This window comes from Ovis canadensis, chromosome 11 (assembly GCF_042477335.2).
Source record: "Ovis canadensis isolate MfBH-ARS-UI-01 breed Bighorn chromosome 11, ARS-UI_OviCan_v2, whole genome shotgun sequence".
In the NCBI taxonomy this organism is placed as follows: domain Eukaryota; kingdom Metazoa; phylum Chordata; class Mammalia; order Artiodactyla; family Bovidae; genus Ovis; species Ovis canadensis.
This window is the reverse complement of record NC_091255.1, coordinates 31948018-31971087: the sequence shown is the minus strand read 5'-3', so window position 1 is coordinate 31971087 and position 23070 is coordinate 31948018. Positions and strand designations below refer to the sequence as shown.

The window sequence follows — 23070 nt, the reverse complement described above, 5'->3', positions numbered from 1 at the left end:
TTTTGAGTTAATTTTTGTAAGTAATACAAGGTTTGTGTATAGTTTTGGGTTCTGGGGCTTTTTTTGCATATGATGTCCAGTTCCAGCACCACTTGTTGAAAAGATTATCTTTGCACCTTTTCATTTCTGATATTAGGAATCTGTGTCCTCTCTTTTTGTTTTTTCTTTTCTCCTTAGCCTGGCTAGAGGCTTATTGAATTTATTGATCTTTTTAAAGGACCAACTTTTGACATAATTGATTTTTCTCTATTGATTTCCTGATTTCAATTTTTATTTCTTCTGTTTGCTTTGGATTTAATTCTTTTAGCTTCCTGAGGTAGAAGCTTAGATGATTGATTTTAGATTTTTCTTTTCTTACGTATTCATTCAGTGCTATAAATTTCCCTCTAAGCACCGCTTTCACTACACAGACTTTAACAAATTGTATTTTCGTTTTCATTTAGTTCAAAATGCTGTTTAATTTCTCTTGAGATAGCTTCTTTGACCCATGTGTTATATAGAAATGTATTGTTTAATCTCCAAGTACTTGGGGATTTTCTAGCTCTCTTTCTGTTACTGAGTTCAAGTTTAATTCCCTTGTGGACTAAGAGCAGATGTTGTATGATTTTTATTCCTTTAAACTTTGTTAAGATGTATTTTAGGGCTCAGAGCAGTCTATCTTGGTGAATATTCTGTGTGATCTTGAGAAGATGAATAGTTTATATATGTCAGTTATATCCAATTGATTGATGGTGTTGTTGAATTCAACTATGTCTTGTCTTATTTTTGCCAGCCAGATCTGTCCGTTCTGATAGAGGGTTATTGAAATTTCCATCTCTAAAAGAAGATTCATCTATTTCTTCTTGCAGCTCTATCAGTTTTTGCCTCATGTAGCTTGATGCTCTGTTAAGTACAAACACATTAAGGATTGTTACGTCGTCTTGGAGGACTGTCCCCATTTTAGCTTAGAATAATGCCCCTCTTTATTCTTGATAACTTGCCTTGCTCTGAAGTCAGCTGTGTCTGAAATAAGTATTTCACTTCTCTCTTCTTGCTTGCATAGTTTCTTAACACAAGTTGTATGTAATTCTTATTTATAGGTAAGGTGTATCTTTTTCTGGCTTCTTTGAGGATTTTTTTAATCTTTGATTTTATTAAAAGTCATACACCTAGGTGCAGTTTCTGAATATTTTTTTCTGCTCAGTGTTCTGTTAGCTTTCTGGATCTGTGGTTCAGTATCTAACCGAATTAGTTTGGGGAAATTCTCAGTCATTATTGTTTCAGGTATTTCTTCTGTTTTTTTCTCTTTCTTTTCCTTCTAGATTTCCATTACACAGATTTGACATCTTTTGTAGTTGTCCCACAGTTCCTGAATATTATATTCTGGTTGCTTTTTTTTTCTCTCTGTTTTTCACTTTTGGCAGGTTCTATTGAGGTATCCCCAGGCTAAAGTCTTTGCTCAGCTGTGTCTAATCTACTAATCAGACCATCAAAGGCCTTGTTCCTTTCCATTACGGCGTTTTTGATCTCTTTCATTTTTCTTCGGTTCTTAGAATCTCCTTCTGTCTGCTTACATTACGCATCTGTTCTTACATGCTGTCTACTTTAGCCGTTAGGGCCCTTAGCATCTTAATCATAGTTATTATATTCCTAGTTTGATAACACCCAATATCCTTGCCATGTCTGGTTCTGATGGTTTCTCTGCCTGTCAGACTGTTAGAGTGTTTTTTGCCTTTTAGTGTGTTTTATAATTAAAATAGGAAGACATGATGTCCTTGGTCAAAGGAACTGCTCTTACAGGTCTTCAGTAATGCCAAAGCATTCTGTAGTCCCCTGAGTAGGTTTTAGCCCTTCAGTGACCCTGTACCTCTGGGTTGTGATCTACACACATGCTTCTCAGTTTTTTCCCCTGCTTTGGTGGGAAAGGATGCCTAGAGTATGCTGGAGTTGGATGATATCCCTCCTCTGGGTCAGTCAGGATCTGATAAAACCCCAAGAGGTCAGACTCTGGCTAATTGGTTTCTCCTGGGGGCAGACTTTTTAAAGAACAGGATGCCCTAGTCTAATTCAAAATGGTTCCTTTTCCTCTCCCCCAGCCAGAAGCGTAAGGGAATTTTTCCTTTTACTCACTATAAGAACCTGGTCAAGCTCCCAGATAATATTTACAAAAGCATGGGGTCCCTGGTGAGTGGGTACCCCTGGAGCTTTTATTTCTCAGACTCGTCAGTGCTGAGTCTCTGGCAAGTTGTCAGTCTCAGTGCAGGTTTCTCTACCTCAGCACTGGTTGTTCCCACGGAGATGTTTGCTGGTGGGTTTCCGCCTTAGTAAGTTGTTGCTTCTTTGTATTTGTCTGCCTGTCTCCAATTTTAGAGGCCCTATGAGTACTTCTGTCATGGATTTAAGAAGAGTTGATTTTTAGTTTGTTCAGCTCTTGTTAAGACAAAGTGGTGACTTGCTGCTTCTTACATGGCTTATGGGATCTTAGTTCCCCAAGCAAGGATTGAACCTTGGGCCCTTGGCAGTGAGAGCATGGAGTCCTAACCACTGGACCACCAGGGAGTTCCTCCTTTCTGTCCTTTAAAGATGTTGTTCTGTTGTCTTCTGGTTTGCATTATTTCTGATGAGAGGTTGATATTAAATATTTATGTTTCTCTTCTTTTGAACAAAAAGTCTCTACCCTCTCCCTGATTTTAAGATTTCCTTTTTGTCTCTGCTTTTTGGCACTTTGGTTATGAAGTGCCGTAGTGTGGTTTGGTTTGGTTTAATTTTTATCCTACCTTTTATAGTTGACTAAGTGTTGTGTTAGTTTCATGTGTGCAGCAAAGAGATTCCATTATACACATCATTATACACATCATATACATACATAGCATGTCCTTTTTTAATTATTTTCCCATTTAGGTTGTTACAGAGTATTGAGCAAAGGTCTTTGTGTTATGCAGTGGGTCCTTGTTGGTTATGTATTTTAAATATATAATATGGTTTTATGTTTCTAATGTGTGAAGTTCATTGAACTTATATATGTTTATAGTTTTTATCAGTTTGGGAAAAATGTTGATCTTTTTTTCCAAATACTTTTTGTCCCCCATTTGTCTCTTTTTTGAAACTCAGATTGTGTGTACAGCTTGATATTGTCCCATTGGTCACTGGTGCTGTGTTATTTTTTTCATCTTTTTCTTTTTTTCCCCCTCTGTGCTTGATTTCAGATTTTTTTTTTCTGTGTCTTCAGGTTCATACATCTTTTCTTTTGCAGAGGCTAATATGCTGTTAATCCAATCCAGTGAATTTTTTATTTGTGATATTGTAATTTTCATGTCTTACAGTTTTGTTTGGTTTTTATACCTTCCCTCTTTGCCTCATCATGTCTGTGTTTTATTATGGGACATATTTCTAATAGCTGTTTTGATGTCCTCGTCTACTAATTCCATCATCTTATTTCTTCGTCTGTTTCTAATGATTGATTTTTAAATCCTGGTTGTGAGTCATTTTCCTGCTTCTTTAATATCTGGTAGTTTTTTTAGTAAATGCTGGACATTGTGTATCTGATGTGTGGGGGTGCTCTGTTTCATTGTATTCCTTTAATGAGTTTTGGACTTTGTTTTACTGCTTACTTAGATTACTTGTGATCAGTTGGATCCTTTTTCAGGTCTTGTTTTTGTAAGCTTTATTAGTGCAGATACAGAACAGCCTCTCGCCCCCTTAAAAGCAGCATCCTTTTCAGGATTCTTCTACTTGCTGCTTTTTTTAACAAGGGCTTTCTGCTGTAGATAGTAGAACCACAAACTAGCTGTCTAACCACAAAACTAAGTCCTCGCTGTCTGGAATCCAGGAGTTCAGCTTACTGTTTTCTGAGAATTCTTTCCTCAGCCTCCACCCGCCCCCCCTCCCCCCCATCCCCCTGCCCCGCAAGATCGTTATTCTGCAGAATATTCCAGGGAACTCCTCTGCAGACGTCCAGAATTCTCTCCCTGTGCAGCTCCTTCTCTTCTCTTTTGCTCTTCAAATTCTTACTGCCTCAGACTCTCTGAGCTCCAGTCTGTCTCAACAATTCAGCAGGATTTGGGGGTTCTATTTTAGTTTCCCTTCCCTGCATTGCAGCTTGGAAATTTCCGCCAGGCAGTAAGCTCTGGCAGTTGTGGGATTCACCTTGTTTTCCTCTCTGAGATCATAGGTCTTCACTGCAGTTGTCCAGTTCTGAAAAATCGTTTCATATATTTTGTCCAGTTTCCTTTTGGCAATTTTCTTACTAATTAATCTGTCATAGCCTGAAGCAGAAGCCCCGTATAAATTTTATACTTTGCAAACTTTCTAGAATAATCAGAAGAGATAAAGTCTGTCCTTTTATGTTTTAACCAGTTCGCTTCATCTTCATACTCCCTCTCTTGGATTTGTATTTGCTATAGAGAAAACTGATTTCATGTTCTGTTGGAATTTTAGTGCAATATATATTCTCAAGTTATTTGCAGGTGATTGCATATCTCAAAGTACAGGTCATGCTAGATTTTACAGTTTGTCTTAATATGTTGTAGGGAGGTGTGCATCCTTGTTTTTGCTATTTATTAACTAATTTCTGTCCCAGAGCTGAATGGCGTTCATTCTGAGCATTATAAGTGATACCCCTCTCTCTTTCTACATACATATAGCCCTGAAATAATTGGAGAAACTAAGTGACTTTTTGTTTCAGTTGCTGTGGGTATGTTTTCCTTCTCTAGATTTATTCTCTGCCTAAATCCATTATATACAATTCTTGTTTCTGTCACTTGTAACTTGACTCAGTATTTGTTTGCTACTCTTCTCATCTTGTTGGCTTGAGTAATGCTTGGTTTAAAAATGTAACCACATAAACAATGTTTGACTTGGCTGCTTTTTTTTTTCCCCCCAGATGGTATAGCTGTATGCTGGGAAAGAAATGCAGCCTGGCTCCTCTGAAGGAAGAACTTCGCATACAAGGGGTAAGGCTCTGTCATTACTATTCCAGTGTGAGCCACTTTCGATGGTGTAGAACACTTGAAGTACAGAATTTTCCTGTATACCAAAAAACTCTAAATGTGTTTTTTGTTTATTTTTGCTTGTCCATTGCTTGTTTAGTTTTTTTAATGATGTAATTTTGGGGCTAGTAGGGACTTTTTGCAAATCATTAAAATAAGGCCTTTTTTTTTTTTTTTTTAAGGCCTTGAAATGGAGACTACATAGCTTTGTCTAGCCAGGCTTTTCAGGCTCTCTTTCCTAAAAAAAGAAAACAAGAGAACGTTTGAATTGTTCTCTGAAGGGCTGCATTTTGAGTGTTTTATACATCTAACCTTGAAGCCGGAACTATAAATTGTCTCCCGTGTTTCATGGGAAGGAAAAAGCCTACAACTTTGTTGAGATGGCTGGATGGCATCACTGATGCAATGAACATGAACTTGGGCAAACTCCAGGAGATGGTGAGGGACAGGGGTGCCTGGTGTGCTGCAGTCCATGGAGTCACAAAGAGTCGGACATGACTGGGCGACTGGACAACAACGATTTACTCATTGGTTATTAGGCAGCTGGGCATAGCTGTTTTTGGATGTTAGCCTTTGTTAACTGATAAAAAGAAAGACCAACCTATAATTTAAAATGAGGCAGCAGCCAGAAACATATTAGTGGAACTAATGGAATGATTCGATGCTGTGATTTTTGGTTTCAGGTTCCTAAAGTCACCTATACTGAATTCTGCCAGGGTCGGACAATGAGATGGGCTTTGGCTTGGAGTTTTTATGATGACGTAACAGTACCAGTAAGTTGAGACCTTCCTTTAGCTTTGCTGAAATCCAGTACATGGTGGGTTTTAGTAGGTCATAAATCAATTAAATCTGTACTGTCTTGTTTCCCTGAAGTTTGCCCCAAATGCTTACATCACAATGGAGAGTGGTTGTATACCAGGCACAGTCCTGGAAGGCTGTCTGTGGTGACCATAAAACCTTTCTCTCTGAATCTGTGCAACTCAGTGATTCTGAATCAGGAAATGTAAATGAGTTGGAAATGCATCTTTTAGCAATTAAAAAATTCAAATACAAACACCTTGTGGGTATGATTTTTCTGTTGGACATTCCTGAAGAATTGAAACTGAAGTCTGTTCTCTTTTATCACTGCTGTTTTCCTAGAGTAGCTGTCTCCCCGGGTTCCTGTGGATGTAGAAATTGCCATTTGGGATTGCAGGCTTTTGATGTGTAAAACTCAGAGATCATTTGAGTAAAGGGTCCTGTCTTGACTTTCAGATGAGCACTGGAATATTGATGAGTTTTGAAGCTGGGTGATATAGTTCATTAGCTTATTTTGTCTACTTTGCATGTGCTTGACCGTGAACATTCTTCTGTAATTTTATGATCCACAAAATTCTCGTCCTCTGTGCTTGCTACTATATGCAAAAGAAAAATGTTTCTGAACTGGTTAGCCGGAATAATTTTTCTAGGCTACGTAAGAGGTGGTAATCGAATAGCATCTGTTTGTTCTCACTTTTTCCCTGGAAGAAGGATTGACTTCTTGTTGCCTGGAGTGGTCCGCCTTAACGTTCATGCACACGTTGCTCAGCTTGAACTGCTGCTGCCCACAGTATTTATGGAGGCCTCGTACCTGGTCTTGTTCACTGTCTCCAGTCCCCTGTCCACACCATAGGTTTGTCCTGGGTGCTCCTCTCCCACGGTCTTGGCCACGCTTTCTCTCCAGAGTCTCTTAAGTGTTGCTGTAACTGTGAGCCTCTTTCCTTCTCCTGTAGGGCAGAGGAGTAGAGATGTGTGGAAGTATGAGGGGGCCATTTGCAGATATTTCTGAATACATGAGCTCAGATTTGAAACTGAGCCTTCCCTTCCTGTACTCTGCAGCTAGGTGTGCTGCTGGCTTGACATAAGTTTTCCTAGTCAAGTCTGGATGGCCTGTCTGATGGAAGTCCAGACTTGCCTCTATGCCTTGCAGTAGGGTATCCAGAGGTTAGTGTTTGAAATACTCACTGATTACCAAAGATGGTTGTGCTTTTTTTGACCTCCCTGAGGGATTATCCTTTCTGTCATCCTCTAGAATAAGAATACCAGGGCTTTCCCACCAAATGGTTAAAATCGTTGGTAATGCCCTAGCTCATCCCTATGCAGACACTAACAGCTGCAGGAAAATGGAACTGCACCTGTTTCCGAGTGCTTTCTGTTGAACCTGCTTTCCGCACTTGTTGGCACCGCAGGCAGAAGAGCTGATAATGAGCTCTGGCACCCTCCAGGCCATCTCAGGGACCAGCGACACCCTTGCCCTCTTGGATTAACAGCTATTTCAGATCAGAGTATCAAAGAGCACTGTGTTTCTGTGGTAGTAAAACCAGCTTACTTTGAAAAGGAATCAGCTAAGCCTTCCTCCCTCCCTTCCTGTCTTTTAGGTCATCCTCGAGCCCTGTTCATAGTTTCAGCCATGAAAGACTGCCTCTTGCTAAGGGCCCCAGGCTTCTGCCACGCCAGAGTACTCACCCCTCCACACTGCCCCCAACCCAAAGCTGTTAATAACGCATTCCCAAGTGCTCCATTAGGTGCACTTAAACTGCTACAGGGAAAATGGCAATTTCTGATTTGTGGTAGCCCAGCAACCGTTTCTTAGCACTGGTGGCCGTGATCAGCAGCTGCTCTCCCAGGGGTCCCAGGGCACTCAGGAGGGCTTCAGTGGGCTGCCCTCTTGGTTCTCCCTCTCGCTACCTGGACCTCTCCCTGCTCCCTGCTTTTTGAAGTGGTCACCTCATTCTCTCCTCTTGCTCCTTGCTGTGGCGGGGAGGGAGGAGCATGCTGCTTTAGGTGAGGAGAGGAGGCCAAGGACTGGAGCTGGTTAAGCAGAAACATTGACCTACTTCCCCGCCCCACCCCCATTCCCGCCTTTTTAGGGTAAATGTGCAAGTTACTATGGCAACTTCTGTTTTCACTTATCTCAGGCCTACTGGCTTGCTTCTGTTGATGCTGAATGCTGAAAAATTCTAATTTGCTGCTGATTCAAGTGCCCACACTAAGCCCATTCCTCTTGTTTGGATTTATTTTAACAGCCAAAAGACAAGTCCTAGTGTTGATAAAATTGTGTCTGTTCATTTCCAACTGATGACAAATATAAGGAAGCATATCATAAGGACTGTTCTTTAACAAGCCATTTAGAATGCCTCTTTGTCCGAGCTTCTTGCATTGCTCAAGGCATTATTTTAGCTTTGCTTTGCTTTCAGAAGTTTGACACTTGCTAAAAGAAAAAGGGGAAATAATGTGACTCTAGTAAATGGTATGTACTCTTGGTCTGAGCATTGCCCAGGAACTCTGGTTTTAAAAATGAGCTCCCTCTGTTCAAAACATTTCCTCTGAGCCTGGGTCTTTCTTGTCCAGGGAGTCATAACTAGAGGGCTTTCTGGAGAACAGATGGAGGGAAGGGGTCAAGTTAATTAGGTAGCCTTGTTAGTGTCACAATGGGGTTCTTCTGACAGTGCTCCACTTCCTAGTTCACATGTTTTCAAACTAATTCCAGATAGAGGAGGGATTCTGTGTAGGTGCTCAGGGGATGACACTTGGAGACAGGTTGGTACTTCAGGGCTCTCTCTCATTTTAGAGATCTCATCAGCAGATCTCTGATCTGCTTTTGTCAGTATTATGTATTGATTTTATTTATTGAGAGAATTCCCCTGTTAAGACATAGTTAGAGGGGATTCTGTGGCAGTCCAATGTTTAGGACTCTGTGTTTTCACTGCTGAGGGTGCCGGTTCAGTCCCCTGTTGGGGAACTAAGATCCCATAAGCTGCTCAGTGTGGCAAAGGGCGGGGTTGGGAAGGACATGGTTCAAAAACCAGTACTATACCAGACTATAAACTATGCTCTAAAACAGATGTGATGGTTAGGGATCTGAGCTGTTTAGCAAAACCAAAGCTAAGGCTCCTTCTCTTGTTACTTTTCTTATTGTGACGTTCACTGTGATAATACCAAAGAAATAAGATACCATTTCCTATCACTTAAAATGATTAGTTTTACGAAAGAGAAGTATGGATACAAAAGTTCATATGAGTCAGTACTGAAATGAATGGTAGGAACCAGAATGGTGGAGAATTAGGCCATTCAGAAAAGAAAATGGTTCAGCCTGGGAGGACTTCATGGAGGAGGAATTGTCAATGTCTGACTCATAGTTGGTGCATAGAGTATTTGTTGAGTGTTAAAAGGAATATGATGTAGAACTTCTACTGAGGAACAGCATTGCAAGCATAATGTTAATTGGTATAGTAGATTTCAAGCACCAGAGATAGTCTTTGTTGTGATGTGAATGCTTCACACACATTGTTATTTTATTCAAACCTGACAATAATCAAGTGGGTGGTATTATCCTCACTTATTAGATGACGAAAACTGGAGACTCTAAAAAGTCGGGTTGAGGCCTTGCTTAGTCCAATTTCACAGCCTAAGCCCTAAGTCACTGTGCTGCCCAAGGACTGCCCTTTGTTCCAGTCTAACCAGGTATTACCTACTCAGCAGCCCCTCAGCACCTTGCTGTAAACCCATCCCAGCCACCTTTCATGCAACGGTCACCTGGATTCATCCTGAGCTCGCCTTTCAAAGAAAGGATGGCTCCTCAGTGGCTCCTTGTTCCTCCCAAATCTGTCTTTGACTTCCCTTCTATCCCTTCCGTTCCCTGGTGGCTCAGAGGTTAAAGCGTCTGCCTCCAATGCGGGAGACCCGGGTTCGTTCACGGGGTTGGGAAGATCCCCTGGAGCAGGAAATGGTAACCCACTCCAATATTCTTGCCTGGAGAATCCCATGGACGGAGAAGCCTGGTAGGCTACAGTCCATGGGGTCGCAAAGAGTCAGACACGACTGAGCAACTTCACCTTCACCCATCCTAATCACTCCCTGTTTTCCTGATTGTGCTGCCTTCTACGGTATTAGAAGTTACACAGTCTTCTCATGATGCCAGGGTCTTTGCTGACTGTCATTACAGCCTTTGCTCACAGCCTTTCTCTGTCTGATCCTTTCTGTGGACTTCCCTTCACTGCAGCCCAGTTCAATTCCAGCTTCTGCATAAAGCCTTCTTAACCGTGCAGCCCACAGACATCTCTCTGGACCTGTCTTTGTATATATTTATTTGTTTGTCTTTGCTGGTCTTAATTGCGGTGTGCAGGATCTTTAGTTGCAGCATTCAGGATCTTAGTTGCTGCGTGCGGGATCTGGTTCCCTGATCAGTGATCGAACCGCGGCCTCCTGCATTGGCAGCACAGAGCCTTAACTACTGGACCACCAGGGATGTCCCTGGATTTATCTCTTTCAGTCATTTGTATTCTGCATGAACTTACTTCTGACATAGTTTGTTCTGGTATTTGATTTAACGGTGGCATAGTGGGTTACCCTAAAACTATTGCAGAGTATATAGAAACTGTCTGTCTTTAGGTTGAGCCGGTTACTTCTCTAAGTTTTTGTTTCTTCATCTGTAAGTTGGGGGTTACTGATAGTACCTACCACATCAGGTTTTGAGGATTAAATGTACATAACACAGTGCCTGATATATATAGTAGGTGCTCAGTAAAATATATTGTATTATCATTTCCCACCATTCCTTCTCACCGCCTCTGTATTTGATGTCCCAGTAATGTTGAGCTGCCCTGATGATTCTAAAGTAAATCTTAGAGTGCATTATTTCATCTATAACTATTTTCGTATTTATTTACAAAAGGTGTTTCATTTTACTTTGTATTTTTAGGGATTGCCTTTTTTTGTATATGCTATTTAGTTTTGTTTGGTAATTGTAAAAGATACTCATACATGGTTTCAAAATCAAATCTCAAAAAGGATACTGTTAGAGGTCTAGCTCTATTCTCTTGTCTCTTTCACCCCGGTCAGTTCCTCTTCTCCTTGGGCACTTTTAAAATGATTTCCTGATTTATCCTCTCATTGTTTATAGTGAAGTTGGTTGTGTTAATATAAGAAAATACACAGTTACTTTCTTAGATAGGTAGCATTCTACATAACTTCTTCCCTTTTTTTTGCTTTGTATTGTTTTTACATATATCTAGGAATGATTACAGGACATTTTAAAAACAGCAACCAGTCAGATTAGATAACAACAGAAATGCCACTGGGCTGTTAATAAAGAAGCCACACTTCTGGAGAGCAAAATACTTAGTCCACTTCATGGCAGCAGGGCTGATACACATATGTAAAAGGCAAGATGATCTGACTGTCCATCCCAGTGCACTTCTTGTGTGTATTCCAACCAGGTGTCAGTGTTGGCCCCTTGGCTTTGTTTTTCCATAAATAGTAGCCTGTGCTGAATAACAGCTCACAGACACTCGGCTTGTTCCTGGAGGACCTGGAGCGGTAGCCATTCAGAATGTAGCAGAGCAGGGAAGATCCCCATGTGGTGGGCAGGAGCACGCCTTTCCCCTCTAGACCATTCTGGAAGCTGCTCTGTCTTATCGAGGAAGCTGTGGCTTCATGCTCAGCAGATCTTAGTGAATGACCCTCTTCTTGTCCTGCAGATATGAGGGAGATCTGTGTTCTACCTTAGCCGTAGTTAGCAGCAGAGCTTTAGCAGAATGCAAATGCTATACAGATTTGTATCAGCAAAAACACCTGATTTGAAAGTCTTCTGACTGGTTGCACCACTGAGGTCTAGAAATTAAAGGAAGAGTGAAGATTTAAGCAATTTAAAGACAGCTCTTAAGACTCCACACTCCCAATGCACGGGGCCTGAGTTTGATCCCTGGTCAGGGAACTAGATCCCACATGCTGAATTCGCATGTTACAACTAGGACATGTGCAGCCATATAAATATTTTAAAAGAAAAAAAAAAAAAAGACAGCTCTGCTAGGTAAAATGTATTTTAAAAATGTAAGAACTATTTTTGTCCAGTTCATGGTTTCAGTGTGGTAACACTTGAAGCTCCTACCATTTTGATAATTATTCATGGAATCCTTGCAGTGTAAAAGATGCAAAGCCTGTGTTCTCTGCAGAATGTATAACTCCCCACCAGACTTCTTTCACATTGTAATTTCAGCTGGGTGATATAGTAGTTCATCTTCTAACCCAAAATCAGTTGTAAATTCACCTTCTAGTTTTTTACATTAAACTGAATTAACCGTTATTGATTTTTTTAAATTATGCTCTAAAGTGTTAAATTGTTACTTTGTCTTCTAAACTATGACAGTTTGAGTATAGCACTCTTCATTGAAAATATATGTGGTTTAAGATTTTAAAGCATATTAGCAAATTAAGATCATCTCAGTTGGGGAAAAACAGACATCTTCTATTTAATAGTGTTGTGGCAGGGTATAAAACTACCTGCTGTTGAACCTGTGGGGTTGAATTTACCTATTAATTTATTAGGACTTGCTCCTGTATTTTACTCTGGCCCTGCCTACCGAGAATTTTCAGTATGAGCAAGAAAGGATGAGGAATGATTGCTGTAAGCCAGACTTAAGTTAATCTTTAATCATTTAAAAGCTTTTAGAGTTTCTAAAGTATAAATTATCTGTCTCTTGAGTGCTTACCTAGTTTTACTAAAACTAGGGAATTCCCTGGTTAGGAATCTGCACTTTCACTGCCAAAGGTGCAGGTTCAGTCCCTGGTTGGGGGACTAAGATCCTTAAGCTGTGAGACATGGCCAAGAGTAAAACTAAATCCTGAGAATGTGTGTGTGAGAGAGTGAAAACAATTCACTAAAAATCCTCAGAAATGCCAGATTTGTTGATTGACCATTATATATGGCACATTGGAGCCCGGATGCAAGGTAAAGGCGCCATACATGAGATGGAGAAGTTTTCATTTTTGTTCTGGTGTAACAGGGCAACGAGCTGTCTGTTTTGCTGTTTCTGAAAGTGGGTCCTTGAGAGAGCTCTTGTTAAGTTTGATGAGGGTGCATTTCTCTCCTTTAAGTTCTAGAAAAGCCCATTCTTACTTTTGGAGGAGACTATTGCAGGAAATGACAGATACAGCAATATCTTCATGTTGCTGGTTGGAATTTGTGAGCACAAATGATTCCCGCCTCTGTCCAAAGAGAGACGAGGTGCTATCCTTCCAGCCATATTTGTAGATGACCTTTGGTGTGCTGTCGGGGATGGCCCTGTGACGGTGACCTTTCCATGGTAACAGCTTTAGATGTCAGGAAGTGAAAAGAATAATTTGATTCTTGTCTCCCATCCTGCTCCTACATACCACCATCTTTTTTCACCCACAGCTTAATAATCATATATCAAGCTCCTCAGTGCAAAGTTTCAGCTCTCATAAGTGTTTCTTATGTTGGGCAATTGGGTAATAACAATGCTGCTGTCTTGGTGCCCATATGAATTTGTCCCATCTTGCCTGAAACATTAGTTGAGCAAGTTCAGACTTCAGGGCTTAGAGTGTGCCGTTCATTTCTCAAGAGCAGGTTTCTTACTCATACACACACCCTTTGTTTTTGGTCCTTTTCTTCTAAGCTTGTTTTCTATTCTTTAACTTCCCTTTTTTATTAGTTAATATCTGGTATAAAGAGAAAAAGTTGATTGTTTCTAGGAAATACCATCTTAAAGTGTTCTAGCATAGAATAAACGGGCTATTTTCTTGTGTGTGTGGGGTCAGGGAGTTGCTAGTTAGTCCCTGCAAGGCCTCACCCAGTAGCTGGGCCTCACTGTGTGTGTACTTAGGTGCTCTGTTGCTGGTTCACAGCCACACAGTTATCAAATGCTTCTTCTTAGGAAAAGATCTTCAAAGCTGACTGGGTATTGTCTCTTTTTGAGCTTTTCTTATAATCCTACTCATTTTGATCCTAACTTTAGAATTAGCTTAAATTCATTTTCAAATTTTGATAAAATTTGTTTACAAGTCAGTCTCTTAAAGTGTCCATAATTTATCTGATCTTAGCTAAGAGTCTAACTGGAAAAAAAAAAAGGGCAGGGGGCAACCTTTTACTTGAAAGAAATCAGCTTTAAATACAGCAGTGTCATTTGGTTTTTAAAATGAAACTTGAGTCCCTCTAGTGGTAAGAGTGTAATTCACTTTCCAAGGTTGAAATTTAAAGGAAGAGGACAGCCTTGAGCTACGTGGAATCAGCTTTCAAATCCACTGTCCTCGTGGGCGCTAGTGTCCCCTCCCCAGCCAAGAGGCAGTGCATAGGTGGGCACTGGCTTGACCCTAACGTGCCTGGATTCAGCATCCTCTTCTGCCTGTGCGATCCTGGTGCCCTGGTCGTTCTCACAAACTGCCACTCACCAGCTGCTCTCTTTCAACAAGTCTCAGCACGTATCAACTTGGGCTCCGTAGTGGTGATTTTAAGCCATGCATTTTTTTTTTTTTTTGATAGAAAGGAACACAGTGCCCTTGGGGTCCTTGAGTTGCCTTGAAAGAAATAGTTGCACCGGCCTGTTTTGGGCACAGCAGGTAGATGAAGGACATTTAGTAATCAGACGAGTTACGTACTGATAAAACACGGGCAGAAAATACCTGGGTTTGGGATTCAAATCCTAACTTTACAAATATTAACCATGTGACCTCAAGCAGATTCCATCGCTGCTCTGTATCTTAGTTTTTCCTGCCTATAAAATGGGGAGATGATAAACCCATTTGGCACAGTTGTTTTAAGTATTAAACATGCCAAGGCCTGTGTTCTTTTTTAGGGCTCTACAGTTGGTAGCAAAGGTCATGGAGATTCCCCCAGCTGAATTCATTATAATGCATGAAATTTGATTATTTGGATGACCTTCCCCTATTCTCCCGTGCCCTCTTTTTCTTTCAGTCACCACCCAGTAAGCGAAGAAAACTAGAGAAGCCAAGGAAGCCCATTACATTTGTAGTCCTGGGGTCTGTGATGAAAGAACTAGCCCTCAAAGCATCATCTCTGGGCCCTGAGACAGTGGAAGGCATCGTGGTTGTGACGACATGGATTGAAAAAATCCTCACTGATCTAAAGGTACCTGGTTGATAAGCACATTGAAGAAGTACTTACAAATAATCTTTTTTCTTTTCTTTTTTTTAAAAAGGAGTTTTCAGAGCAGAAAAGTGATCTGTAAAATTGTTTTTCCTCCAAACAGGTCCAACATAAACGAGTTCCCTGTGGAAAGGAGGAAATCAGCCTTTTCCTAACGGCCATAGAAAACTCCTGGATTCACTTACGGAGGAAGAAAAGAGACCGAGTGAGACAGCTGAGAGAAGTGCCCTTAGCGCCCAAGGACGTGATCGAAGCCTTGGAGGAGAAAAAGGCTCCCCCCAAAGAGTCTGGCAGCAGCCAGGATGTTGCCCAGGGTCCCCAGGAGAGTGCCCGGGGGGGCCCTGCTCCGCCAGAAGGCGAGTCTGCCACTGTGGGGGGCCACGGCCCCAGCCAGGACTCGCTTTCCCAGGAGGAAAACCCAGAACCCACGGAGGATGAAAGGAGTGAGGAAAAGGGGGACATGGAGGTTCTGGAAGGTTGTAAAGGCTCTAGTAATGGAGCCCAGGACCACGAGGCTTCTGAGCCCTTCAGCAGCCCAGTGTCTGAAAAAGGGAACCATCTCCAAGGAGTGGCTGGACGTTACTTATTCAAGTGTCTGATAAACGTTAAGAAGGAAGTAGATGACGCCTTAGTTGAAATGCACTGGGTTGAGGGCCAGAACAGGGATTTGATGAACCAGCTTTGTACTTATATACGTAACCAAATTTTCAGGCTTGTTGCTAGTTAACTCCAAAATTATCGCACAGTTGGGAAAGTTCTATAAAGCAGCTTGCTTTGAAGAGTGGCCTGGGGTGGGGGGTGAGGGGGGCAAGCTGAATTCCATCATTAGCCCACTAGTAATATTATGTGGAATTGTCTTAAAAAACCAACAATTAAGTCCATTTTTAAACACCTGCCTCCTTTAAAAAAAAAAAAAGAATTACAGGGCATTGTAGTATGGTAGTTCAGAGAAAGAATTGTGATCAGCATCAACAAAATGCCATCGGTAAACTCATAAGGGATTTAAACCTGACTTTAAGCAGATCACCTTTGGAGAAGGAAATGGCAACCCACTCCAGTATTCTTGCCTGGAGAATCCCACGGACAGAGGAACCTTGTGGTCTGTAGTCCATGGGGTCGCAAGAGTCAGACACGACTGAGTGACTTTGATTACTTCACTAAGCTGATCACCTTGGCTTCAGACTGGTTTTCTGAGGCCAAAAGGATTATTTTTGCAGTCTGATCCTGGTCAGAACTTAACAGTGCATCCTGCCTTCTGTGTCAGCCTTGGTTGCTTCCTGAGAAGGGGTGACTTTCTCACCCCTGCCCTCCTTCCCCTCTACCCCACGGAGGGGGTATACCAGGGTGGATAGCCCTATACCCTCTTCTAAAGTCACTTTCAAGTCTAAATACTTTGGGTACATACGATTGATGACCCCTGTGTCAGTCCTGGCAAAGGAACTAGCCTTTGAGAGTCAGGGAGAGAAAGCTCAGTAACGCCAGGAAGAAGGCCTGATCAGGGAGCGCCTGGAAACGTCGGAGACAATCGGCACATTCCTGACTCTTGTCTGTTTTGGATGTTGCTTGTTTCAGAAACAGAATTAGGTAAGCAAAACTGCCAGACATAATGGCGGTGCAGCAGAATGAAGCCATACCCGTCCCTCCAACCTGTTTAAAGAACTGTTTTGTAGCAGTCTGACTGGTGTGGATTTTTTTTTTTTAATTTGTTTTGACGTTTGAAGTGGCGCTAATATAAGAGTACTCAGAATTGAAAACTGTCAGTCCTGTTTGAATCCTGGGGTTGGGGAAGATACTCTCTTGGCTTTGAATGGATAAGTGATTGGTGATGGAAATGAGAAATGGAGCAAGATATACTTACATGTAGTAAGTTGCTTAAGAAAGTCTCATCTATTGGCAGATAAGTTATCGCTAATCAAAGATGGTTTGGGCACGGGAGTTCGTTTGTAATCCCTTCTGTGTTTAGCTGTTACCATTGGAGAACTCTGAGGCCAGGGTAACTGTGTTCTTAAAACATGTTTCCTAATTGTGCTGCCAGGGCTCAGCAGGAATACCTCTGGGAAAGGTGTCTCTCTTTTTTCCTCTTGCTGTCTCGGTTACCCTCTTCTGTGCTTGACTTTCACTGCTTGATTTTATACCAGCAGCCGAGGGTTCTGTTTATCCTGAAATTTTTGAGTATGGTGCCATTGCTTCTTACTGTCTGCAAAGAAAACTGCGGTGCAGTAGTTAAGCCACAGTTTTGAAAGGTGGCTGTTGGTTGGGGCATAAAACTGATGACCTTGGCATACTTTAGCAGCAGCTAGACCAGTCCTTCAGCAAAGATACTGGAAACAGAAATAGGACCATATCATGCCTCCCCGTGGCAGTGGAGACAGAGCTGCCGAAGAGAACATACGAACCAACCAGTGTTCTAAGCTGGTCCATGGACCTCTGGAGAACCCAGAGCCTCCTGGGTTATTTCCAAAGGCTTTGTGGACATGTTTGGGTTTTTTCCTGGAGAGAAGGGTCCCCGACTTAGAGAGAGGAGCTACTGACTCACTGGCGATTAGGAACCGCTATGCTGGTTAGCCTTTGACAGGAAAAGCGAACTTAATGCCCAGGGTCCCACAGAGTCCAAGGTTCAGCACAGGGCCTTGGATTCCAGTGGGCCAGCCATCTCCTCCATCCACCCACACCATCCTGCTCTCCTCACCTCTCATGACACATTGGAGTCGTATGCTGGACCCAAGCCTAGTTTCTGTCTTGGTCAAATTTTAGGATAAGTGAGGTAGGTAACAACTCTTCAGTCAGTAAAGCCGTCACTGTCTGCATGTTTGTTTCACTGTAAAGGAGTAGTACGTGCTCATTAAGGATTTGGAAAGGTGAACGGAGGAAGCAGCTTCAGTCACCCCTTGTCTCAGCCATCGGGAGCATAGCCACTGTTGGTGTTTCGGTGTTTTCTTCCAGTCACTAATCTCTCTCTATAGATGGGGTGTGTGAGTGTGTGGGGTTCAACTTTGGTTGTGTTCATTCTGTTTATTCACTTTATGCTTTTTTCCTCCGTGTTGTCACAGGAGTGTATTATTTATCCTCCTCACTTGTTCACGATGTATTTCAGCCTCAGTATTAGCCTTGGTTAAGTCTAGTACTTAAAAGGGATTCCCAGAGAATCCTCTGTGGACCTGGAAGCACATAAGAGGTATCTTATGTCTGTGTATGTTTGGTGCCCCAGGTTTGAGGCTTGGTGCAGTCAAAGATGTTTTATAGTTTAAGCTAATGCTCTTAGAATTTAAGAAGCATGTGGCGAGAGAGCCTTCCACTGCTGAAACTGTGAGTGCCGTTTTTGCATTGGTGTGTCTTCAGTTCCTTCTCTGAGAAGAATAGTTTATTTCTATCTAATGAGAGAACATTGAAACATTTTTAAAAGACATTTAAAAATCCTTTCACTTACGCATATACTTTATAATTGTGTGATATGGGGTAGCCTATACCTCTGATAAAAGGGGAAGATGAATTTTTTTTTTCTTTTTTAAAGAAATAGATTACTGACCTGTGTGTCATAATGTTGAGTGATAACTGCCTAAGTGTCTGGAGGTCAAGTTCATGTTGATGGATTGGTATGAAATTCAGTCTTTGTGGTATTATCTTAAATTCTGTTCTGGTCCCTGGCCTGGGCATCTGATCTCTTGATAACCAAAGTGGGAACAGAAGCAGGACTTGTTTTCCAAGGAGGGAAATAAGCTGCTTTTGTTCTTTGGAATCTGTTTTGCTTCCAGCAGTGGGTTCCTTCACCCCGCATCCTTGCCCAGCTGTTCACACACCAGAGCATCACTGCTTGTCCTCACAGGGTCTGTGTCTCTGTGATGGAGTTTCAGCTAGTCTTAAGGGAGTGTGTGGGTGATATATACTTATAATTTTAGTATGTATTTTTAAAAACATGAAACCTGTCAAAGCTTACCATATGAGTACACCAGCTTCTAAGTTCTGACGTGTAGTAAAATTGCAAGGGGTGGAAGAGATGCAAAGGCCTTTAGAATATTATAGGCCTCCTAAAAGAAGCCCCTCCTTCTTACTTAAATCCAGGTGTTTTCCGCTGCGGCCACACGAGGGCGTATGTGGCTTTTTTTTAAAAATCAGCTTCACGGTGGGCGTGGATAAAATTGTGTCCTTGGTATTTTCCTGAAATAGCCAGTCACTACTCAGATAAATATTTTTTTGTAAGCAAGTACGTTTTTACGTTAAAAAAAAACTTAGAGAGATGAAAGAAAGAAGGAAAAACTCGCCACCCTGTGGTCTGGGCATAAGTTTTCAACCTTTTTATGTTTCTTTATGGTCCCAGATGATTTAAAAATTTTTTTTCTTTCCACCTGTCTTACTACTCTAAAATAGACCCAGGCTGTGTTAGTCCTTTGGATCAACTTGTTATTGGTCTCTAGTTGGTGCTGGAGGGAGACGTTTCATGATTTTACATAGTAAGTTATCCAAAACTACTATTTGTGTCGCAGGAAGAATAATAGAGCCTTAAGAAAGAAGCTGCCTTCAGCATTCCTAAGGAGTGCTCTGACAGAAGGGAAGTCTCAGAGGTGCAACACTTGCACAGCCACAACTCTTGGAGAAGTTGGCACTCAGGAGAATCAGTTTGTTGAATGGGCATTAAGCCCAATAAAAACCCAGAGGAGGCTTACTAGTGGGATGGATTGGCCTCTCTCTCCTGGAGCAGGGCGTTGATGGTCTTGAACCATCTCATGCTTCCGGGTACAAACCTCTTGGTGCTTGTGCCAGCACCGTATTAAGGAAGGCTGTGGGGGGCTCACCCTGCAAGCAGTGGGACCTCACACACATACCAGAGGGTTCCTGCTCTGCTCTGCAAAGACATTCAGATCCTCTGCTGTGACTCACCCAAATGACTAAAACAGCAGTTTATTTTTTTAATTGCTGGTTGGAACAGCTAATGCTGCCTTTCGGAATGGCTAATGCTGCCTTTTGGAGGCTTTGCTTTTACTCCAGGGGACCATGTTGTGACTGAAGGCCTTGCACCTCTGAATGGTCTCTGAGGTGCAGCCTTTTCTCTGCTCCTCTCTCAGCCTGGCAGAACCTTTGGGGACTCCAGGCTGTCTTCAGGGAAGCGGGGGATCACAGGTGCTGATTAGGAGCCAGGGAACTGAGATAACGCGGAGTGGGCCAGAAAGTGCAGGGGCCTGGAAAACAGAGAAGGTCACAGACTTCGCAGTTCATCAGACCCGAGTCTACATTCCAGTTCCACCTACAGGGTCAGGCGTTCTCACTGAGGCTTGACGTCGTCATGCAAAAGGTGCTGGATTCTCACGTCCAAGAGTCATAACAGCAGTTAAGTGAGAGGAATACTAAAGCCCCTTGGAAGAGTCCATAAACAAGGGGTAGGTAGGCTCATTGCTTCTGAGTCTCTCTTGAGTTTTCACTTTCTGGTCAGAACATCTTCTATCAAGGGGCTCAGGTGAAAAAGCCAAGACCTCAAGTGTGTCAGTGCAAGTATAGACTGCCACTCGGACTGAGAGCAGAAATCCAGACTTCTGTGTAGTGGGAGGATAAACAGGCAACCAATACTGATTATCAGTCCTCTATGTCAGTTGTCTGACTTAACCCCACAAAGAGGCGTGGAGTCCCTGTGTGCTTTGTAAAGAAGTGGCAGCTCAGAAATGCCTTAAATGACTTGCCCTAAGGTTGTTTACAGGGACTTGACCTCAGGTCCAGAGATAGGAGACAGGTTTCATACCAATCTCAATCCGTCACGAGTGCTACACTTAGGATGGAAGCGGACTCCTGGGCTCCATGGACCCATCTTTAGGGAAGGAAGCTTGGACGATACGACACAGGGAAGAGAAAATCAAGTCTTAACCAACTCTGCCATTGAGCATTTGAAGGTCGTATTATTTTCCAGCCTTTGATCAGTGAGCAAGCTTTAATAAAATGAAATTGCTTATAATTAGTTCTTAACTTACACTACCAAGTCTTTATAGAATTTTGTATTTGGCAGTAGTACAGATAATTAAGTCGATAGTGAAGCCACAGTCTAGTGCAAGCGCACTTTGGATCGGAATCAATGTAAAATAACTGATAATTAGCTAATGACTCTTTGACAACGCATAATTATATAATAAGGGGAAGAAGGATTTTTTTTTTTTAATGTTAGGCAGCATCAAATATTTCACTTACAGAAAGCAAAACTGATAGACTTTCAGATCTTGCTATAGAAGGGTAACAGTCATCGTAAAAAATAGCAAGTCGTCTTCCCCAGGTAAGGGAATGGACCGTGTGAATCTGGAGAAAAGGAAAGGCTGCCTGCCATCTGGTGGGAATTCAAGGAGTGTGGCTGAGAGTGGAGGAAACGGAGCCAAGAAATTCCCAGCTGGGGGAGCCTTGGCCAGCTCCAGCAGCCAGCCTGCCCCCAGGGGAAGCTGCCCTGCGAGCGCTGCTGAGCCTGGGACAGTGGGTAACCTGCCCCCCCACGTGTGTGATGCCAGTGGCTCCATGTCTCTTGCTGGGAAGTGGGCATTCCCAGTCTGGTCAGGATCCCTAATTGAAGTCTCTTTGTCCCAGGGTTTGCCTTCAGAGGGGCAGATGTGGGGCTTCTGGAGCAAACGCTGGCCTCTGTTTTATTAATGGACGCTTTCATTCACAAAGGGAAGTATTTCCTCATCTTCTACCCCAGGGGCCAGACAAGAAGGGCTGGAGCTCCCACTCCCACTGGTGGGGCACTGCTGCTATCAAGTCACTTGTGTTTGATGCCTGCTGGTTACTGCCGAGCAGAAGTAGCTACCCAGTGATGCTGGATCTTATTTCTTGAGGAAAGCCGGAAATCCAGACTTATGAGAAGCTTCAGTTCAGTCGCTCAGTCATGTCCGACTTTTTGCGACCCCATGAATCGCAGCACGCCAGGCCTCCCTGTCCATCACCATCTCCTGGAGTTCACTCACACTCACGTCCATCGAGTCCATGATGCCATCCAGCCATCTCATCCTGGGTCGTCCCCTTCTCCTCCTGCCCCCAATCCCTTCCACCATCAGAGTCTTTTCCAGTGAGTCAACTCTTTCCATGAGGTGTCCAAAGTACTGGAGCTTCAGCTTTAGCATCATTCCTTCCAAAGAAATCCCAGGGTTGATCTTCAGAGTGGACTGGTTGGATCTCCTTGCAGTCCAAGGGACTCTTAAGAGTTTTCTCCAACACCACAGTTCAAAAGCATCAATTCTTCGGCACTCAGCCTTCTTCACAGTCCAGCTCTCAAATCCATACATGACCACAGGAAAAACCATAGTCGGCAAAGTAACGTCTCTGCTTTTGAATATGCTATCTAGGTTGGTCATAACTTTTCTTCCAAGGAGTAAGCGTCTTTTAATTTCGTGGCTGCAGTCACCATCTGCAGTGATTTTGGAGCCCCCAAAAATAAAGTCTGACACTGTTTCCACTGTTTCCCCATCTGTTTCCCATGAAGTGATGGGACCAGATGCCATGATCTTTGTTTTCTGAATGTTGAGCTTTAAGCCAACTTTTTCACTCTCCTGTTTCACTTTCATCAAGAGGCTTTTTAGCTCCTCTTCACTTTCTGCCATAAGGGTGGTGTCGCCTACATATCTGAGGTTATTGATATTTCTCCTGGCAATCTTGATTCCAGCTTGTGCTTCTTCCAGTCCAGCGTTTCTCATGATGTACTCTGCATATAAGTTAAATAAGCAAGGTGACAATATACAGCCTTGACGTACTCCTTTTCCTATTTGGAACCAGTCTGTCATTCCATGTCCAGTTCTAACTGTTGCTTCCTGACCTGCATACAGATTTCTCAAGAGGCAGGTTAGGTGGTCTGGTATTCCCATCTCTTTCAGAATTTTCCACAGTTTATTGTGATCCACACAGTCAAAGGTTTTGGCATAGTCAATAAAGCAGAAATAGATGTTTTTCTGGAACTCTTTTGCTTTTTCCATGATCCAGCAGATGTTGGCAGTTTGATCTCTGGTTCCTCTGCCTTTTCTAAAACCAGCTTGAACATTAGGGAGTTCACGGTTCACGTATTGCTGAAGTCTGGCACAGGCGGCTGCGAGCCGGCTCACTAAGCGCGGTCGAGAGGAGCTATAAGAAGTTTACTTGACGGTAAATCTTTACAACAAATTCAGTATTCTACAGAAACCTGGTCAACCGTCAGTTTGTGGCCTCTCCTACCACCAGCTGCTAGAA

At 42.5% G+C, this 23070-nt stretch overlaps 1 protein-coding gene across 1 annotated transcript in view; it reads left to right on the top strand.

The window, feature by feature from the left end:
* The window catches only part of METTL16 (methyltransferase 16, RNA N6-adenosine), a 60980-nt gene extending 44337 nt beyond the window's left edge, over window positions 1–16643 (top strand). Inside the window, exons 7-10 of the mRNA XM_069603123.1 lie at window positions 4862–4931; window positions 5651–5740; window positions 14698–14871; window positions 14993–16643. Coding sequence (XP_069459224.1) covers window positions 4862–4931; window positions 5651–5740; window positions 14698–14871; window positions 14993–15616 — 958 coding nt within the window. The 3' untranslated portion in view covers window positions 15617–16643. The remainder of the gene's footprint in view (window positions 1–4861; window positions 4932–5650; window positions 5741–14697; window positions 14872–14992) is intronic.
* The last annotated feature ends 6427 nt before the right edge of the window (window positions 16644–23070 follow it).